Here is a 19,671-nt window from a genome sequence, read left to right as displayed (position 1 = left end):
ACTGAGGCGCTCGGGAGCAGAGAGAAGAGGAGAGGTTGGGGGCGGCAGCCACGCGTTGAGAGAGCAAACCCAGGTGCAGACTCAGAGGACTGGACGGGCGGCATGGAGTTTGGTCTCTAGGTAGGAAGAGAGTGTGGTGCCGCGGACTTCAAGGAGGAAAGGGATGGGGGCGCGAGGGGAGGAGGGACAGGGTGTTTTGCGCCCCCGCACCGGGGCCTGAACTCTGCTGTTCTGCCTTCACTGGCCTCAGCCCGTCGAAGGACAGCTCCTGCGAGCTTATCTGCAAGCCCAACAAATCTCCGGGGTGCTAGCCGAGTGTAAGGCACAACCTTCTCTCTCACTTGGAGGCCGCCACTCACCTCGGCTTTTTATTTTTCCTAAAAGGATTTTTTTCTGAGTGCTTTTTTCATTTCCCTATTTTACCTGCTCTGCACATGTCTCCCGAACACCCCCGGGAGGCGAAGACGCCCACTGGGACCACGCCTGGCCATTTTCTGGGCACCTTCTGTCCCCACAGGCTGTGTCTGTTAGGGAGACTGGGCGCGGAAGAAAAGCTGGAGACACCCTGCGAGGTGGCAGGAGGAGGGTGCCTGAGTTCCGCGACAGGAGTGGGTGAGGAAGATGTGCAGCCTACTGATCTGCGTCCCGCCGGGCGCCAGGGACCCTCGGCGGGAGGAGAGCTCAAAGACCTCGCCCTGCGCCTTCTCGAGGACCAAGAGAGTCTCCGTGCCTGCCCCAGAGTGGCTTAGAAACTGGGCACAGTGAGGGTGCAGTGCACCTCTTGAAGCTTTCCTCGGCCGGCTGGGCCAGCGGAAGCTGTGACCGGAGCGCCCCCTCTGTGCTGCGCACGCCGCGGCGGCCACCGGGTTAGGGGAGATGAACGGGAAGCTAGGGTACACTTCGGGGTGGGGGATGGGCGCGCACATAGCCGCCACCAAGCCGAGTCACTCGGGTAAACAAGCCAGGGTCGCCGGCGCGCGCGATAGGCAACCCAGTGGGGCCACTCCGCCTTTACCTGTCCGAGCCTGCACGCGCCCGCGGCTGCGGCGCCGCTGGGGCGGAGCTTGCTAGCCTGCGCGCCGGGGCGGGACCTAGCGGGGGCGGGGTCCGCAGTGATTGGGCGCGGGCGTCGGGCCGCCAGCCAGAGCTGGGCTGCAGGGCTGAGCAGGTTTCACTTCGCTCCGCGCAGCCGCCCGGTCTGCTGTTTGTTGGAGTTCTGCGTCTGGCGCCGGCGCTGCCACTACCACCACTCACTTTTTGCAGCCGCCCTGTGAACCCTGCCACGCTGCGATCGCATCGTCGTATTCGGTTCGCTGCGCTCCCGCCGCCACCGCCTAGGCGCCCTTCCCTTGGCCCTTGTTCCCCCAATGTCTGACTCTGACTCTCGGACTGAGAAACGCAAGGTAAGTACCTCCAAATCCCGAGGAGCGGGTCGGGCACGGATGGAAGACAAGCGCTGGAGTCCGAACGGCACCACCTACTGCCCGCTTACCGTGCACGTGCGAAGCCAGACGCTTGCATCGGCCCCGCTTGTCGCCGGCGGCAGGCGGCGATCCGTGTGGGTCGGGTTCCCTCTCGGGCAGATTCTCTTTAGGGAAAGGTCTTTCGCGCGGAACCTGCGGGATCTTGGCTGAAGTGCGGTTGGGCCGGGATGCTGCGCGCCGGCCTGGTGAAGGGTCGCAGGCCCGGGGAGGGGGAGGAGCAGCGCTTGCTTTCGGCGCCGGCCGGGGGGTTGGTAACCGGCCCTGCAGTACGCGGCTGTGCGCCCAGCCTGGAAGTGTCGCGGGCGGGTCTGGTGAAGGGTCGCAAGCCCGCGGAGGGGGAGAGGCAGCGCGTGCTTTCGGCGCTGTCTCGGGAGTTGGGGACCGGCCCGGAAAGTCTTGCCGCGCGCGGGCCTGGTGAAGGGTCTCAGGCCCAGGGAGTGGGAGAGGCTGCGCGTGCTTTCGGCTTCGGCCCGGGAGTTGGGGACCGGCTCCACAGTACCGGGCCGTGCGCCCAGCCGGAAAGTCTGGCCGCCGGCTCCGGCGCCCCGTGAGTAGCTGCCGGGCAGTGTGAGCGAGTTTCGCGTCTTGGATTTTTTTGGGCGCGCAGGCCTGTTGCTCAGGATTTGGGGAACTGCGGTGGTGATTTAACTAACGAGACGGGGCTTTTCCTTTTACTCATTCAGGCCAAGGTTTCGGGGCTGCTGCTGGTTCGTCTTCTCTAGCGTACCTGGGGCCCCTGCTTGCTCTGCAGGAGTCCTGCGGACAGTGCCATCCGCACGATCCACTGGCAGCGGGAGATTTAGGCCCTCCCCTGACCACATGGACCGCGCAGGGAACTAGCCCCGACCAGAACCTGCCTAGTCCCTGGGACCGAGCTATCTCAACAACTTACGCGTGCCCAAGCACATCGACCCTGTTCGCGGTGCGGGCTGGTGGCGCCGTGGCCTCCGAGACCTGTTGCCCCAGGGTGGGCGCTACTAGTGGAGGGCCCGACGGATGCCTGGGCGGAGGGTGTCGATTTACTAGATGATCGCGGACCTGCGCGTCTGTGGCCAGGGGAGGCCCTTCGGCTTTGACTCGTGTCTGCCGCGCACAAGGAGAAAGAGAGGAAGTTGTTGGAGGAGAATAATTGCCGCAGCTAGGGCTGTGACGGCCGTTGGGGTCTGCCCTCGACGGTCCAAAACAAGGACCAGTGGCGGGTTCGGGGCCTGGGGATGGCCCTGTGGGTGCGGGCGCGGCGCAAGTCCTGCTTTGTCTACAGGTGACCCGCTGCCCGGAGCGGCGGGAGCTGCTGGGGCTCTGTCCGGAAGGAGCACAGGGACGGGGCAGGTTAGCCGGGACAGCCGGTCCCCAAATCCTCCCGCAAAGCAGCCGCCACGGCCACGGCCCGAGCCGCGCTCCGAGGCGAGTTTGTCAACAATCGCCGCGCCTTTGGCGGCCTGACCCGTAGGCGCCGCCCCCACCGTGGCTGCCGATTGGCTGCGGCACGGAGCCACCGCGCGCGGACCAATTGGGAGCCCGGGCACCCGGCGCCAGCGGCGCGGGGAGGTCGGTGGTGCCGGCGGCGGCGGGCGCAGAGCGCAAGGGGAGGAGCGGGAGGAGGCGGAGGATGTTCCCGGCGGCTGCGACCGGGGCCGCGCGGGCCAGAGGCGCAGCGCGCGGAGCCGTCGGCTGTCCGGCGGAGCGCAGTGGCGGGCTGGCGGGAAGGCGTGGGCTCTGTGCTGTGCCGGGGACTCTGAATCCGAGTCCCGGGCTTTGTCTCCTGAGCTGCCTTCGTGGTGACGGTCAGGGGCCGCCGGCTCGGCGAAGGGCGCGGGTCGGACGCCGCGGGGCCCGGTCCCGGGCCAGGACGCTGCGCTCTGAAGGGAAGGCTAGGACGTGAGTTTCAGCGTGATTGCCTTCTGAGGGGAGGTTCTGTGGGGTGAAGGGGGTGCGCACCAGTGTTGCCTAGCATTCGGACCTAGTTGTGGACTTGGTAGGGATTGGCTTCGGGGGGACCCCCCAGATTTGGAGGTGTGCACCTCACCGTGCAGCTGCACCTCGGAGAAGTTCTGTCTGGTTCGGTGCGGCGTGCGGTACGGGAGTGGGAGGGAGGGACCACGGGTGGAGAGCCCCGAGCGCGGCCGAGCCGCGCTGGAGTTACAAACTCTATTGTGACGCACTTACTACGACTGACGGCCGCTGCCAAACCTTCCCCAGACTTGCTGTCCTCAGCATTTTCGGCAAACAATGGGGCCGGAGCAGGGAACACGGCCAGCCGCCTGCAGTCGCTGCATCTGCGCCCTCTCCTATGCTCCAGCCTTCTATCTAACTAACCCCGGGAAATCAGAGCCGCAGGGAATTTCTGACTTAAGTCTGTTCTGGGCAAAGAGCTCACATGAATAGACTTGAGATAAACTACTACTTTGGAAATGCGTGCGTGTGTGTGTGCACTAGTTTCACAAGCTGTTGACATTGTTACTGTATTTTGTTGGGGGTTACGAAGTTTAGTCCCACCCTCTACCAAAAAAAAAAAATTATGTCTTTATTATTTTAGGTACGTTTTTATTATTTGGGAGATTGTCAGAAAAGTATAGAACATAAAGTATTGGGGATTAACCCTAAGAATTTTTAATGATTAGTGAGAGCTAATTTGTTTATTCATTGATTTTTTTTTTTTTTTTTTTTTTGGTTAAAAATAATCTTAGTTTTTATTTTGCTTGCAGAAAAAAAGACCAAATGGCAAAGCAACCTTCCGATGTAAGTTCTGAGTGTGACCGAGAAGGTAGACAATTGCAGCCTGCGGAGAGACCTCCCCAGCTCAGACCTGGGGCCCCTACCTCCCTACAGACAGAGCCACAAGGTAATCCCGAAGGCAATCACGGAGGTGAAGGGGACAGCTGCCCCCACGGCAGCCCTCAGGGCCCGCTGGCCCCACCGGCCAGCCCTGGCCCTTTTGCTACCAGATCCCCGCTTTTCATCTTTGTGAGAAGATCCTCCGTGCTGTCTCGATCCTCCAGTGGGTATTTCTCTTTTGACACAGACAGGAGCCCAGCACCCATGAGTTGTGACAAATCAACACAAACCCCAAGTCCTACTTGCCAGGCCTTCAACCACTATCTCAGTGCAATGGGTAAGCAATGCCCGGGTAAGAAGCACTTGATGTGTGGATGGTTGAATCTGCTTGAAGGCTGTGTGTGGCAACTAAAATCCCCTTTTAAAACCCTGTAACTGATGTATTCCATGTTTTGATGGGAGTGGAGGATATGTCAAACTGTCAAACCAACATTTTTTAAACATTAAATTTTGTGGCAGTGATGAGTTCAGGTCAAAACATTAGGTTTCAGGTGTGACTTCATTTTAAGCTGAAGTGTGTAACCACGACATCTTGTTTTAACCACCAGGCTTTACATAGTGATGATATTTTGCTTGAAAAGGACATGATCATTTATAGAAAATTAATAGCTTACTAATCAAAAGTGTGAAGAGAGATGACAATTATTTTTGAAAATGATTCTTTTTTTTTTTTTTTTTTTTTTTTTTTGAGACGGAGTTTCACTCATGTTACCCAGGCTGGAGTGCAATGGCGCGATCTCGGTTCACCGCAACCTCCGCCTCTTGGGTTCAGGCAATTCTTCTGCCTCAGCCTCCTGAGTAGCTGGTATTACAGGCACGTGCCACCATGCCCAGCTAATTTTTTGTATTTTTAGTAGAGACGGGGTTTCACCATGTTGACCAGGATGGTCTCGATCTCTTGACCTCGTGATCCACCCGCCTCGGCCTCCCAAAGTGCTGGGATTACAGGCTTGAGCCACCGCGAAAATGACACTTTAAAAAAAATGAACTAGTTCATAAAAGCAGTACCACCATAGAACCATGAAAATGGTTTGTTTTCTGCTTAAATTCCTCTTTGGACTTACTGCTCAAAGGGTTCGGACATAGTACTGATCAGATTAGGTTGTAGGTTTTTATTTCAGGAATTGAAGGCAGTTGTAGGGTTTGAACCAAGAGTGGCTAATATAAATACAGAGAGGCCAACAGCAAAATCATGGAAGGAACGGACCTGGTGGAGACTGGTAAACTGGAGAGTATTTGCCCCTCCCTGTTTGGGCCATGCCTAATTGTGGCTGTGAGGGCATGTGGTCTCAGGGTGGTGGGTTTTCCTATATTGCAAGATAACCCAGTAATGCAAAATTGTTGCCAGATACCCTTTTTCAACATTGACAACTAATTTAGATCTTTGAAAACATTGTACAAGCTGAAAAGAAATATCTGCAGGCTTGATTTGGCCCTTGAGCCTGTGACTTTGGGTACATAGAGTCCTGGTAACCCTGGTGAGGGGCTGAGTCTGTGTTGATTAACATGCTGTTCCCCACCAATGGAAAAGGGTCACGTCTTGATCATTAGTCACCACAATCACATTGACCATTTGTCCAGATTAGCTTGCCGTACATGAACAAGATAGAAGTAATTTGGTAGTTATCAGGAAATCCAGTACAGAGTTTTTTAAGTTTAGATTGTACTTCATGATGAAGGCTAACTCAACAAAGTCATCAAATTTGACAGTGGAACAAAGTGATATTTCTAAATACCATTCAGCTCTGTCTTCATAGGCTTCAGTGAGGTAAATCAGGCGGACCGTTGCCAATGTTACAGAGTTGGAAAGAACCTCAGAGTCACTTGTCAGAGGTTGGGCACACCTGTGAAGTGGTGGACAGAAACGACAAACGTCCCAGCAGCTGCACAGGTTGGCTGCATATCTCCTGCTACCTTCTAGCTCCTTTCCCTAAAAGTACTTTTTTAGGGCCCATCCTTAGGGAAAGGAGCTAGAAGTTTTATTATTGCTGGTATTACTGCTCATGAACTCATTTCAGCCTTAGAAGTTCTTAGTGCTTGTAACTGTTCTACTCGTGAAAATGTTATCCCATATATATGAACTTGCTTGCTTACTAAATGAGTTAACAGGGCTCTGTGGTAAATATGCTCTTTAAAGACCTTCTGGAAGCTAGTATCACTTTTCACACTTTCACAGCAGAAGCTTCACACTTGCGGTTATTAAGCTATTTTCTCTAAATAACCAGGTCCTTTTCAAGCAAAATGCATACATTGGTCTCTAGGTGGTGGCTTAATGCATGGAAATAGTTTCTCTTTCCCTGAAACTAGGAATAGTGGGTGAGATAGTGTATTTTTTTTAATGTAAAGACAGGCATGAATTTTTTTTTTGGTGATAAATACTATTTTACAAGCTAATTATAAGTTAAGTACTGTTACTTGTGTTGAAAGATAGGGCTTCAAAGATAATCTAAATTTTTATGCACAGCTAATGGTTATATCTGTGAAGTGAAGTCATGGATCCTGAGGTATAATTTTATAGTATTAGCTACATTTCAGTAGATGGTGTGATGAAGAGTTTAATGCATAGGATTAAATGAGAAGTTACAAAGTTTGTTTAAAGTTAATGTACCAAGGTAAGTTTTCAGTGTTAAGTTTTTGGGAGATTTGTTTTGGAAGAGGATGAGTTGGGGTTCAGGGAGGAAAGGACTTATCCAGATGTGAGTTTCTTAAATTGAAACATAAAATTTACAATTTTTGTTGTATGTAATTAACTTTTCTTTGGCCATTCTACAATCTTAGCTCATGCCTGAAGACCACTGAAATAATGCTGACTTGATAAGTGGTTCTCTTGACTTTGTTTAGTATTTTTACCCAGCCCTATCTGTGAAGTTCTTCAATGAAGCTTTTGATAATTTAATGCAAAATACATTTTCCACAAAGAAGTCATTATGATTGGTTTGAACTAGTGGAACACAAATGTGAGGTTATAAAGAGGTTTGCCTTAGCCAAGGGCTCCTTTCGCCACAAAATAGTTTTTTGCTCAGCAACTTGGGGTAGAGAGTGCATCTTGAAGTTTTGTTTTGCATCTTTGTTCTAATGAGAAAGTAAAGTCCTATGTGGAATGCATAGTAGTTAAGTGTACTAACAGTGTTTTCATATTTTCCTTTATGTCTCTAATTTTTCCAAAGACAGGTTCAAAGAATATGTTTATCTGTGGAACAACAGATACAGTTTTTACACTTTTCCTCAATTTTAGTCTCCTTACACTCTGGGAGGATTAACTTGAAAAATGATGTCTTAGTGAATAACTGATTATTTTTATTAAAATCACTCACGTGTCTGTTTACTGAGTGCCTTTTTGGATGAGTGTTTTATGCCATATGTGTTTTTAATGCAAATTAAAGTATAGTCAGTACAGTTGGAAATACGAGTTGAGAAAGGTGAGGTTATAGAGGAATGCTCCCTCATGTCATGTTAGTAAATGCCTTAAACTTTCTACTTGTTCCCTGGCACATCGGAATTCACAGATGGAAGATAATGGCTTTCTTTTTTGCACCCCTCGGAGTCTTGTGGGTACTTCTCTTATAGCTGGTAATTGTCTGGCCCCTCTTTTAGTTTGTGAGCTTCCTGGGCGGGGCATGATGTCCTGTAAATGCTAGTGAGTGCCTGACAAAGGGAAGCCCAGGAGATGTTGCAACTCAATCCAGCTCTGCCTGTTGGCCTTTCCAAGGAGCTCAGTTAAAAACGGAGGACAAATAAAGTTTAAGCAGCCAAGTAGCAAGAGAAAGATCATGACTTCTGCTCTGCCAAAATGTTTTTCATGACCTGGATCTAGCTGTAAGTTTTGCCATGTAGGGGTGACAGCCCAGCAGGAAAGCCACACATGCATTAAGCACTTGACGTAGGACTAGTCTGAACTGAGTTGTGCAGTCAGTGTTGATACATACTAGATTTTGAGGACATAAAAAAGAATGAAAAATAGTTGAATTGTTTTCATATGGGTTACATGTTGAAATGGTATTTTAAATATATAAGTTAAATATAAACTTGTATTGCAGTTTAAAAAAATACAAAACATAAAATTTACCATCTAAACCATTTATTTCTAAGTGTACGGTTCAGAGTGTTAAGTGCACTCATTTTGTTGTGCAGCCAATCACCTTGTGAAGAAACAGAAATGCCATACTCATTAAACAACTCCCCATTTCCCCCTCCCCCAGCTTCTGACAACCATCATTCTGTTTTCTGTCTATTCATTTGACAACTTTAGGTACCTTACATAAGTGAAATTTATACAGTATTTGCCCTTCTATGACTGGCTTATTTCACAATGTCCTCAAGTTTCTTTTATCTTGTAGCATGTCAAATTTCCTTCCTTTTTAAGGATGAAAGGTTGTTCCAGTGTGTGCCTATCACACATTTCGTTCATCCATTCATACATCAGGGGACACTTGCATTACTTCCACTTTTTGGTTATTATGAGTAGTGCTACTATGAACATGGGCATGCAAATATCTTTTGGGGATTCTGTTTTGAATTTTTTTGGATATATACTTGGAAGTGGAATTGCTGGATCACATGATAATTCTCTTTTTAATTTTAATGGGAACCATCATGCTGTTTTCCATAGAGGCTGTGCCATTTTACATTCCCACCAACAGTGTACAACGGTTCCAATTTCTCTACCTACTCACCAACACTATTTTTTTTTTAACAGTAGTCATCTGAATGGATATGAGGTGATATTTCATTGTGGTTTAGGTTTATATTTACCTTCTTTGATTTGTATGGCCACCACCACAGTCAAGGTACAGAACAACTCCATCACAAGTATTTCTCATGATACCTTTTTATAGCCACAGCCACCTCTCTCCCTCTTGCTTGAGCATCTTGTCATATGTTCATTGGTGATTAAATAAAATATATTTTAATATTGACTTTCTCTGTTTCTTTTTACCTTTTTAAACGTGGCTACTAGAAAAATGCAAAATTAGATCTATGGGTAGTGTTCTGTTTCATCTAAACAGGCTGGCCTCAGAGAGAGGAGCTAGAGTGTACAGTGCTGCTCTAGCAAGCAGGACTTGACTCTTCCCACTCAGGCCACGTAATTTCCATGAAGCTTACTCCTTGGGTTGTTTGATTGACTTAGGAGAAAGAAAGTGATTAGCCAAATCTTGTGAGCATTTTAAACATTAAATGAGCATTGTAAACAGCAGTATACCGACTTTTGTTTTACCACTAAACTCCATCGTATATTTGGACTTCAGAAAGTAGATGGTAGAGCACATGCTTCCTCAGCACCCCCAGGCTACCCAGAAGCTCACAATACAGGTGTTTTTGAGAGAGTCCCAGCTCTGTCTCTGAAGCCCCATAGTCACTTGTTTGACACCAGGAGAAATAAGGAAGCTTCTTAAGTCCTAAGTGGGGAGAGAAAATGCTAAAAGAGAAAGATTTTTTTTTCTTTTTACCAGTTCCAAACACAATTTAGTAATTGTTAGTTACCCAGTTTTAAATTTATATCTTTCAAAAAAATTTTTTCAGGTAATTATAGATTCACATACGTTTATGGGAAATAACACAAAGAAATCATATATACCATTTACCCGGTTTCCCACAATGGTAACATCTTACCTAATTATAGTATACTGTCACAACCAGCAGTTGACATTAACAGAACCCATCTACTGTGTTCAGATTTCTTCAGTTTCACATTTAGTCCGTTTTATTTGTCTGTGTATGTGTAGATACTACTATTAAGTTTTATCAAATGGGTAGATTTGTGTGGCTACCACCAGTCAAGATACAGAACACCACCACAAGGATTTCTCATGATACCTTTTTATAGCCACAGCCAACTTCTCCCTCTTCCTTAACCCTGATAACCACTCATCTGATCGACATGTCTGTACTTCTGTCATTTTCAAGGATGCTATATAAGTACAATCATACTGAATATGACCTTTTGAGATTGGCTTTTTTCACTTGGCGTAATTCCCTTGAAATCTGAGAGTTGTGTATTAATAGTGCCTTCTTTTTTATTGCTAAGTAGTATTCCATAGCATGATGCATTACAATTTGTTTATGCACCTGTTGATGGATACTGTGTTTGCATGTTCTGGCAAGGCCCTGGCACAGCTGGAACTTAGGGGGAGGATTAAAAGTATTTATTGTAATTGTACTTTATTTTTATATATATTTTTTGAGACGGAGTCTCACTCTGTCGCCCAGGCTGGAGTTTGCTTTTGGGATCTTGGCTCACTGCAACCTCCAACTCCTCGGTTCAAGCGATTCTCCTGCCTCAACCTCCCAAGTAGCTGTGATTACAGACATGCACCACCACACCTTGCTAATTTTTATATTTTTAGTAGAGATGGGGTTTCACCATGTTGGCAAGGCTGGTCTTGAATTCCTGACCTCAGGTGATCTGTCTGCCTTGGTCTCCCAAAGTGCTGGGATTACAGGAGTGAGCCCCCACACCTGGCCCTACTTTTAATATTTATGTGTTCATTTGTAGTGTATAGAAATACAATTGATTTTTGTATGTTCGTCTTCTGTTGTGCAGTTTGCTCAACTTCTTCATTCTAAGAGTTTTTCCATACATTTCCTGGGAGATGTATATAGTCATGTGATCTGCAGTAGGGACAGTTTTATGTCTTCTTTCTGATCTGTGTACATTTCTTTTTCTTGCCCAGTTGCACCTGCTACAACTTCTAGTGTTTATGTTCACTGGGAGTGGTGAGAGCAAACATCCACACCTTGTCCCCAATCTTAGAGGGAAAGCTTTCTGTTTTTAATAATTAAATATGATGTTAAGTATAGGTTTCATATGGATGCTTTTTAAAAGAATGAGGAAGTTTTAACCTGTATTCCCAGAATGCTAAGAGTTTTTGTCATAAATAGATGGTGGTTAGATTTTATAAAATGCTTCTGTATCAGTTGATATGATCCCATGATGTTAATTTATGTTAACCTGTTGATATGGTGCATTGCATTGATTTGCAATGTTAAGTCTCTCTTGGATGTCTGAGACAAATCCTGCTTGGGCATGGTCTGTGATTCTTTTCATCCATTGTGGTATTGAATTTGCTGATATTTTGCTTAGAGTATTTGTGCTTAAGTTCTTGAGAGGTGTCATTTTCTTTTAAGACTGTCTGTTTTTTATATCAGGACCTTAATTAGGAAGGGTTCTCTCTTTTATTTTCCGGAAGAGATTGTGTTAGAATTGGTATTGATTCTTCTCTCAATGTTTATAGAATTCTGTAGTCAAACTATCTAGGCCAGGAGATTTTTTGGTGGGGGAGCATTTAGATTATAGATTTTTTTTTTTTTTTTTTTTTACTATTTTTGTAGGACTGTTCAGGTTGTCTGTTTCATCCCAGTTGAGTTTTCATAGTTTATAACTTTTGAGGAATTGGTCCATTTCTTCTAAGTTACTGAATTTATGAATGTGAAAAGTATTTGTTGTAGTTTAATAATTTAATGGATGCAGGATCTGTTGTGAATAGCTCCTGCTTCATTTCTGATATTGATAATTTGTGTCTTTTTCATCTCTATCAGTCTTTCTGAAAGTTTATCAATTTTAATGATTTTTTAAACCAGTTTTTTGTTGCACTGATTTTTCTCCACTTTCCTATTTTTAATTTTATTATTTCCTTCTGCTTGTTTTATGCCAGGTTCTTTTTCTAGTTTCTTGAGGCAGAAACTTAGAATAGTGCTTTGAGACCTTTCCTCTCTTTTCTTGTTTTTTACTCAGAAAGAAACATTTAATAGGTATATACAAACAGAAACCCTATCTCGGGCAGCCTCAAGATGAGATGGTAGATCCCTGCATGGTTACCCCCCAGACCCAGGGCTTATGTGCCATAGGGAAAGAATATATATGCTTCAGAAGAGATGTATAGAACAGTTGCTTAAGGCCAAGAATTATGGTAAGTAAGATAATATCAAAGTTGTTTCAACCTAAGGACAGGATGGATGGTAAGTATATGCTTGTACCCAAGGAACAGTAGATAAAACAGAAATCTTGGAGGCATTCCCAAAACCAGAGTTAATCAGAAGTCAATACAGCAGATTAGCATCCAAGATGGAGTTGCTTTGGCTTCCACACTCTAGCCCCCAATCTGGCTCTTATAGTCTCGTATGCCTTGCTCTTCTGCCATGGTCCCTGAGCCTTTAGTGGGTGTGCTTCATATTGCATAGCTTTACCAGTAGTGCCTTGGCAGTGGAAAATAGATCGGGCACAGTGGGATTCCAAATGAGGGAGATTCTCAGGCTTTGTCAAATCATCTGTAGTCCTCAGAATACCAGAATTCTGGTTTTCTTGGAAGAAGTAAAATGAGATAAACACTGTTAATATGCGCACAAAGATTATAATGAAAAAAAAAATAATTTTAACATGGTTCTTCTTTAGAGACTTGTAGCTAAGAGATAATTCAGGATGCATTTTGAAATACAGTCAAATAATAACTCAAAAATAATGGTTAGGGCTAGAATTTGATAACAGGCATACAATAGTTTTCTTTGGAACATATTTTTTTCTCTCCAGTTTCCTCATTTCCACCAAGGACCAATTTATTTGCAAAATAAATTTTAGTCTCATTATACTTAGCCTGATTAGTTGCATAAAGTGCAGCAAGAATAGTGATTGGCCATATAGGCTTTTCTTAAGTTGGCTTTGTTGGAATGTTTTTCATAAGGAATCTCAGATTAGACTTTTACAGGCTTCCATGCTAAAAAGCCAAGCTGAAAATTTGCCTCCAAATATTGCCTGTAATACCTCCAAATTGGATGAATTCCTTTCTTCTGGAGGTCCCAAAGTACCTCGAGGTTCCTGGGCCTGTCAGAAAATGATATTCTTTACTTATCCAAGGTCAGGAACCTTGTAAGGGAACTATGTAGACAAGTTACCAGGCCTGTCTTTTCAAGGGGCTTTTTATTCTTTAAAGCAATCTGGTCATATCTGAAAATATGCCATTTGAGTCAAAGGCTTGGTAAAATAACCAGCGTCTCCAATTGCGTATGGAACATAGTCTATGCAATTTCAGTGCTTTTAAATGTGTCAAGGTTTGTTTTGTAGCTCGGGATATGGTCTATTTTGGTGACTATTACAAAAGAAAACAGAGTCTTACTGAACTGATGGAAATAATTGTATTGCCATCAAGTAAGAATACTCATGAGTAGTCTCCAAATTTTGGAGCACTCAGAGAGAGGCAAATTTTGCTCACAAAAGTATACTTTACTCAGTCATAAGCTATAAATAACTCAAAAGCAAAAGGATTTTCTTCAATCAGAATGGTGGCTTTCCAAGCAGGATGCTGTCCATTCACCTTAGAGCTGCCATCCACAAACCAGACAGCTCTTGGTCAGTCAGGTGAGAGCTGTCTTTCAGGTGCTGTAGAATCCAGCAGCTCCTCACACAGTTCCAGAGTCGATTGAACAGAAGTCACATCTCAGGAGCAGAGCTGGTAGATTTTACCCCCTTTTGCTTTTCTAATGTAAGTGTTTAGTGCTAGAAATTTTCTTTTCATCACTGCTTAGCTGCATCCCACATGTTTTGGTATGTTATTTTTTCATTTTTATTGAGTTCTCTCTATATTTTTAAATTTCCTTTGACACTTCCTCTTTGACCCTGGGCTATTTAGAAGTGTGATTTATTCCTAAATCTGTGTAGACCATCCTGTTTTCTGTCTACTACTGTTTACTTTCTGATTCTCTTATGGTCAGAGAACATATTTTATACTATTTCAGTTTTATAAATGTGTGAAGATTTGTTTTGTAGCTCAGGATATGGTCTATTTTGGTGACTGATCCATGCATGGGTACTTGAAAAAAATCTGTATTCCGCTGCTATTGGGTAGAGTGTTTATTATATATCAGTCAGATCTTATTGGTTGATTGTGTTGTTCAGTTCTTCTCTGTCCCTGCTGATTTTTCTGTCTTGTTCTGTCAGTTGCTGAGAGTATGGTGCTGAAATCCCCAGCTCTTTCCTTTCAGCTCTATCAGAGTTTGCTTCATGTCTTTTGAGGTGCTGTTGTTTGGAGTTTACACATTTAAAATCATGATGTCTTCATGTTGGATCTGATCTTTTATCATTCCTATAAAATGTACTTTATCTGGTATTAATAGCCCTTCTGCTTTTTTAACATTAATCTACTAATGTTGACATAGTATTATCTTTCTCCATCCTTTCACTTTCAATCTTCATATGTTGTGTTTGAGGTAAGTTTTTTATGTATGGCATGTCTTTAGGTAAACCTGTTTTTTCTGGTCTGCCAGATATGTCTCTTATATGGTATAGACCATTTACATTTAAGAGAATATATATAAATCGAAGCGCCTTTTTATTATTTGTATTTTGTTTTCTTTGTTCCATGTTTTTTTGTTTTGTTTTTTAACCTTACTGTGGGTTATGTGAACCCTAGAGAATGTTCACATAACCCACAGTAAGATTAAAAATCTGGAAGTTCAGATTCCTCCTTGGCTTTGCTGGAGGAATTTTGATTTGTTGTATTTTAAAATATTGATCTGTATCATTTTCTTAGTTGCCGTTCCAGGTATTACAGTATATCTGTGGAATATACAGTATTTTAAATCTACTGGTGTGAATGGTCCCAGCATTTTATGACTAGACTGAAGAATAGAAACCTTACTTTTCTAGATTCCTTTAGCCCCATGTTTCAAATAAAATTGTCTTAAGTATTTCCTCCACGAGCATTGAGCACTTGTATGAGCTAGTGTTGTCATTTTTGCTTGAGCCATATGATTTAAGAAGTCGTAAGCAGTAGGCTAGTCTACTAATAGTTCCTCCCATTTTTCCCATTCCAGTTTCCTTTCTGAAGTTTTAAGTTTTCTTCTTTTATCATTTCCTTTCTGTTTAGATAATTTCCTTAGCTCTTTAATGATAGGTTTTTTAGTAACATATCCTCTGAGTTCTCCTTCTGGGAATGTCTTTATATTCCCTTCAGTCCAGAATGATGTCTTCACTGAAGATAGAATTCAGTTGATGATTTTCTTTCAATACTTGGAAAACATGCCACTTTCTTCTGGCGTCCATGGTTTTAGATGAGAAATGCCCTGTCATTTGAATTGGTGTTCTCAGCTAAGTTATGTGTCATTCCTATGTGGTTGCTTTCAAGATTGTTTTAGTATTAAGGAGTTTAATTGTGATTTAATTTTTATATATGGCATGTCTTTAGATAAACCTGTCATGGGTTTTTTTGGGTTTATCCTTTTTGGGATGCATTTAGCATCTTGAATCTGGAGTTTCATGTTTTATGCCAGGTTTGGGAAGCTTTCAGCCATTATGTCTTTAAATACTTTTCCAGTCTCTTCCTCTCTTTTGGAATTCTGATGATAAGGATTTAAGTACTTTGGTTAGTCCTGTAAGTTCCTGAGACTGTTCATTTTTTTCCAGTATATTCTCTCCCTCTTCAGATTGAGTAAATTCTATTGATCTCGCCTTGTATTCACTGATTGTTTTTAAAATTGTTTAATTATATTTCTCAATTCTAAGATTTCTGCCCGTTTCTTTAGCTAAGTTGGAAGTTCAGATTCCTCCTTGGCTTTGCTGGTACTTTCCAAGCAAAAGTGGGGCCCGAATGCACACTGCTTCATTGTGTCCAGTTGTTGGGGGAGGTGTGCAAGCTTGGCTCCCTAGGCCACTGTGACACCAGGAAGCAGGGAGACCGTGGAGGGCTGCTTCACACCTTGTTTCTGCAGGGTAGAGGCCAGAACTCAGCTACCCTCTGTCCCCTGCTGACACTGGGGGCGGGGGAGCAGGTACAGCATGCCAACCAGCCCCACTTGCCACTACCTGATTCTCTCTCTTTGATGCTGAGTGGGGGAGTTCCCTTTTGTTCTCCCTAATTAGCCAGATGGGGCAGAGACTCAGTACCCACTGGGTGCCCAGACACCCAGGGCTGGGGCTGGGAGAGCCAGTGGGCCCATGAACCCTGTTTTGCACTGTCTGGTTCAGTGGGTATATGTAATGTCTTGTCAACTAACCCCACCTTGTACCTGTTCCTTGCTGTTTAGTAGAGGTGGAACCTTAGGTCACTGCTCAGCCCCTCTAAGGTTACCCTGGGGGGGATATTAGATAACTGCCCATGCACCTACTAACACTTGCTCTGGCAGGGCAGCTGATCACCTCTGACTGCCAGGCAGGGTCTGGGATCACCTCTGACTGCCAAGCAGGGTTTGGGAGATCGGTCTGCTGACACCATCTGGTGGTGGAATCAGAGCACCTCCTGCTTCCCCTGGGCTGGGGATGGACTGGAAGATCAACTCCCCACTCTGGCCATGCTGAAGCTGTGGTGCTGCTGCCAGGGGTGTGGTGGTTTTTCCCATTGCTGTTTGGCTGGAGTAGGGCAGGAATCACGAAGTGGCTTTCTGTTCTTAGGTCACCCTCTTCTCAGTTCCTTGGCGATGGAGAGCAGGCCTCCAATGGAGCTTTTATTTATGCCTCTTGGAGAGGCCCAGTCCAAGGCTTCTGCAGCGTGCTGTCCAGAATACATGGGAGTGAGGAAAATGACATACTCCCTGTCGGTCATCCCTCAAGTCCTAAGGTCCCCAGCAGCCTGCCCTCTTTCCCCCTTCAGTTTTCCTGGGCCTGCTTGTTATATTGTGTCTAGATTTGTCTAGGGTTCTGTCTTGGGTCTTGCGTTGAGAGAGGAAGGACCTGGAGAGATGGCTTCTCCACCTTAATGGAACTAGAGCTCTGCTGCTTCCTTTAAAAAGTGTTTATGGTGGCTACCTGTCTTATTCCCTTTAAGCTGCTCCGATGAAATACCTGAGATTGGGTGGCTTATAACAACAGAAGTTAATTTCTCACAATTCTGGAGGCTAAGTCCAAGAAGAAAGCAGCTTTGGTGCATGGTGAGAGCCACTTAGACGGCACCTTCAGGCTGTGTACTCGAGTGATAGAGAGGGTGATCTCTGGGGTCTCTTGTGAGAGCACTAATCCCATTCCATTGGCCCCACCTCCTGACACTCATCACCTTCAAGGTTAGATTTCAGCAAGAGTTTTTGGGGATGTAACGTTCATACTATAGCAATATCGATTGGCTCTGGCTACAAAGACTGCTATGAATTTTAGAAGTTATTTCTTTCACCCCTTCTTTTTACTTGCTGTGTGGAATAATAGACTTATAAAGATGCAAAGAGATTTAGCCATGATCCAGGCCACCTTTTTCAGAAGATAACCATAATATCTATTGCTGTAACACTACTGTGTGTGACTCTCATGGTGTGCCCATAGGGTGTGCTCTGTGCTGTTTTCAAACATCACTCCTGAAAACGTCTGAGTAACCCAAATCCAATTTTGCATGCTTTAGGGGGACTTCTTCTAAAGATTCTGACTTGTTATATATTTAGGGTACTTGTAGTAGGTTTAGAGATATACACGTAATTGACAGTTGGATGCTGTATATTCTGATGGCTTGCTGCTTGACCTACTTTAAAACCATTAAATCTGATCATTGGCCCAGTCTCCACACACCCCAGGTCTGCCTGTCACGGGACTCCCGGTGAATCACCACCTCTCCCTGCCCCTGTCTCCACTTCCCATACCTGAATTAAGTTGTCTCCATTCCTTCTTTGTTAGGCCAGCCTCAGTCTCTTGCCATATTCCTTCTGTGATGAAATTTCTAGTCTAGTTCACCTCTGGTCACTGCTCGGTCAATGGCTGAGACTTGTGCCAGGGCAGCTGACTTCAGACTGCTTTCCTTCTCTGCAGGTCTCATCACACTGTGGGCCCAAGCCAAACACATGTGCTCTGAGACCTCACAGGCTTGGTCCTGTGCTGGCTGTAAGCTCTGCCACCTATATCTGTCAGACCCTGCACTGCAGGCACAGAGCAGAAGACCTGACATTCCCTTGTTTTTTTTTTTTTTTTTTTTGTTTTTTTTTTTTTTTCAGGAAATGTTAGCAGAAACATTTGTGCATGGGGGTTCATCACAGCATTGTTCATACACCCAGACGGGTGCTGTCTTCGTGGTGTTAAAAAGAATAATGGCATGGGGGAAATGCCTCTGGCCCGATATTAAGTTTTAAAAAGCTGCAAGATTATTTATGGTAGTCTAGTTTGGTATTAAAGAAGTTCATAGGCATATCAACGGGCATGCATGCCTTGCTTGTGTGATTCAGTGTTAACCATTGTGTCTTTTGCATTGGTAAAGATTTTGTCCAGGCTGATCAAGTTTGGGGCCCATCATCACCATCACCTGAACTACTCTAGGTGAACATTAGCCCCTGATTTACTCTTTGGGGGTCTGCCTTTTTATTTTTTGCAAAGTGAGTAATCTATCAGGGAACATCGCCATCGGTGGGATCATGGATAGATTGGTGCTGGCAGGTTGCTCTTGGTAGCTGTCTCCCCCACCAGGTTGCTCTTGGGTCCGGGGAAGGTTCTGGGTTGAGTCCTGCCTGCCCTCCATGAGTCCTGGGTGGATCAGTGAGTCTGTCTGAGCTTCAGCTTCCTCAGCCATCAAGCACGGACATAATGCTCACCTGTGAGGGTCACGGGGAGTTTTTCCATAAGTAAATTAACAGAAAGCACCTGGTAGAAACTTGCAAAGGAATCTTTCCTTGCTCCCCAATGAGTCCTCATTCCTGGTAGGTTAGTGAGCATGACTGTAAGGAAATGCTCTCTGCTGCTCTCCGTGGAAAGGAGCTGTCGTTCCAGGAGTATAGGAAACTCACAGGGAAGTGAATTCATCTGGAAATGTTACTATAATTCAAATCCCCTGGGTCCCAGAACAAATAAGCAAGCAAAAAAGAACATCTTTTCTAGAAACCGCCTGGAGGGGGTGGGGAGAGGAGGTCTGAATCAGCCCTTACCTGCCAGTGAACCGAACAACATCCTGAGAAGAACCTTGAGACATCTGGAAACCCGCCTCACCCCAGCTTTGTCTGAATTGGGGCTGAGCTGGGGACACCTGCCAGAGATGGCTCATTTGGTTTGGCAGAAACTTGACTATAGTTCACATTGTGTCTTGAGGGCCGGGTGCGGTGGCTCACGCCTGTAATTCCAGCACTTTGGGAGGCTGAGGTGGGTGGATCACAAGGTCAGGAGTTCGAGACCAGCCTGGCCAAGATGGGGAAACCCCGTCTCTACTAAAAATACAAAAATTAGCTGGGCGCTGTGGCAGGCACCTGTAATCCTGGGAGGCTGAGGTAGGAGAATCGCTTGAACTCATGAGGCAAAGGTTGCAGTAAGCCGAGATCGCACCATTGCACTCTAACCTGGGCAACAGAGCAAGACCCCATCTGAAAAAATAAAATAAAAACAAAAAATGTGTCTTGAGACATGAGAAATAGACAACTACTTTTTTTTGCAATCCAAAGTTATGAAACTTTTTCCCAAAATAAGGGGTAC

General features: G+C 45.3%; 1 protein-coding gene and 1 long non-coding RNA gene across 14 annotated transcripts in view; one reads left to right on the top strand and one right to left on the bottom strand.

The window, feature by feature from the left end:
- The first annotated feature begins 1,160 nt into the window (after positions 1-1,160).
- BCL2L11 (BCL2 like 11) overlaps positions 1,161-19,671 on the top strand; it is a 71,610-nt gene continuing 53,099 nt past the window's right edge. For 5 of the 13 annotated variants that reach the window (XR_004258335.1, XM_032243738.1, XM_032243745.1 and 2 more), the window contains exons 1-2: positions 3,034-3,362; positions 4,190-4,596. Coding sequence is in view for 12 of the 13 variants with exons in the window: in XM_032243738.1 (XP_032099629.1) it covers positions 3,094-3,362; positions 4,190-4,596 (676 nt within the window). In the remaining variant the exon portion in view is untranslated. Of the gene's footprint in view, positions 1,404-2,990; positions 3,363-4,189; positions 4,597-19,671 lie in introns of those variants that run through there. The other 8 variants (XM_032243740.1, XM_032243749.1, XM_032243748.1 and 5 more) reach the window with 7 other exon arrangements.
- LOC116527001 lies at positions 9,001-10,152 on the bottom strand. Its single transcript, XR_004258340.1, has 2 exons — positions 10,110-10,152; positions 9,001-9,117 (listed from the first exon to the last, which is right to left on the bottom strand). It is a non-coding gene; the product is annotated as an uncharacterized LOC116527001 (long non-coding RNA).

This window comes from Sapajus apella, unplaced genomic scaffold, assembly GCF_009761245.1.
Source record: "Sapajus apella isolate SASKATOON/1434 unplaced genomic scaffold, GSC_monkey_1.0 scaffold52, whole genome shotgun sequence".
In the NCBI taxonomy this organism is placed as follows: Eukaryota; Metazoa; Chordata; class Mammalia; order Primates; family Cebidae; genus Sapajus; species Sapajus apella.
The sequence above is the reverse complement of the archived record's forward strand: the minus strand, read 5'-3'. Positions and strand labels throughout refer to the sequence as shown.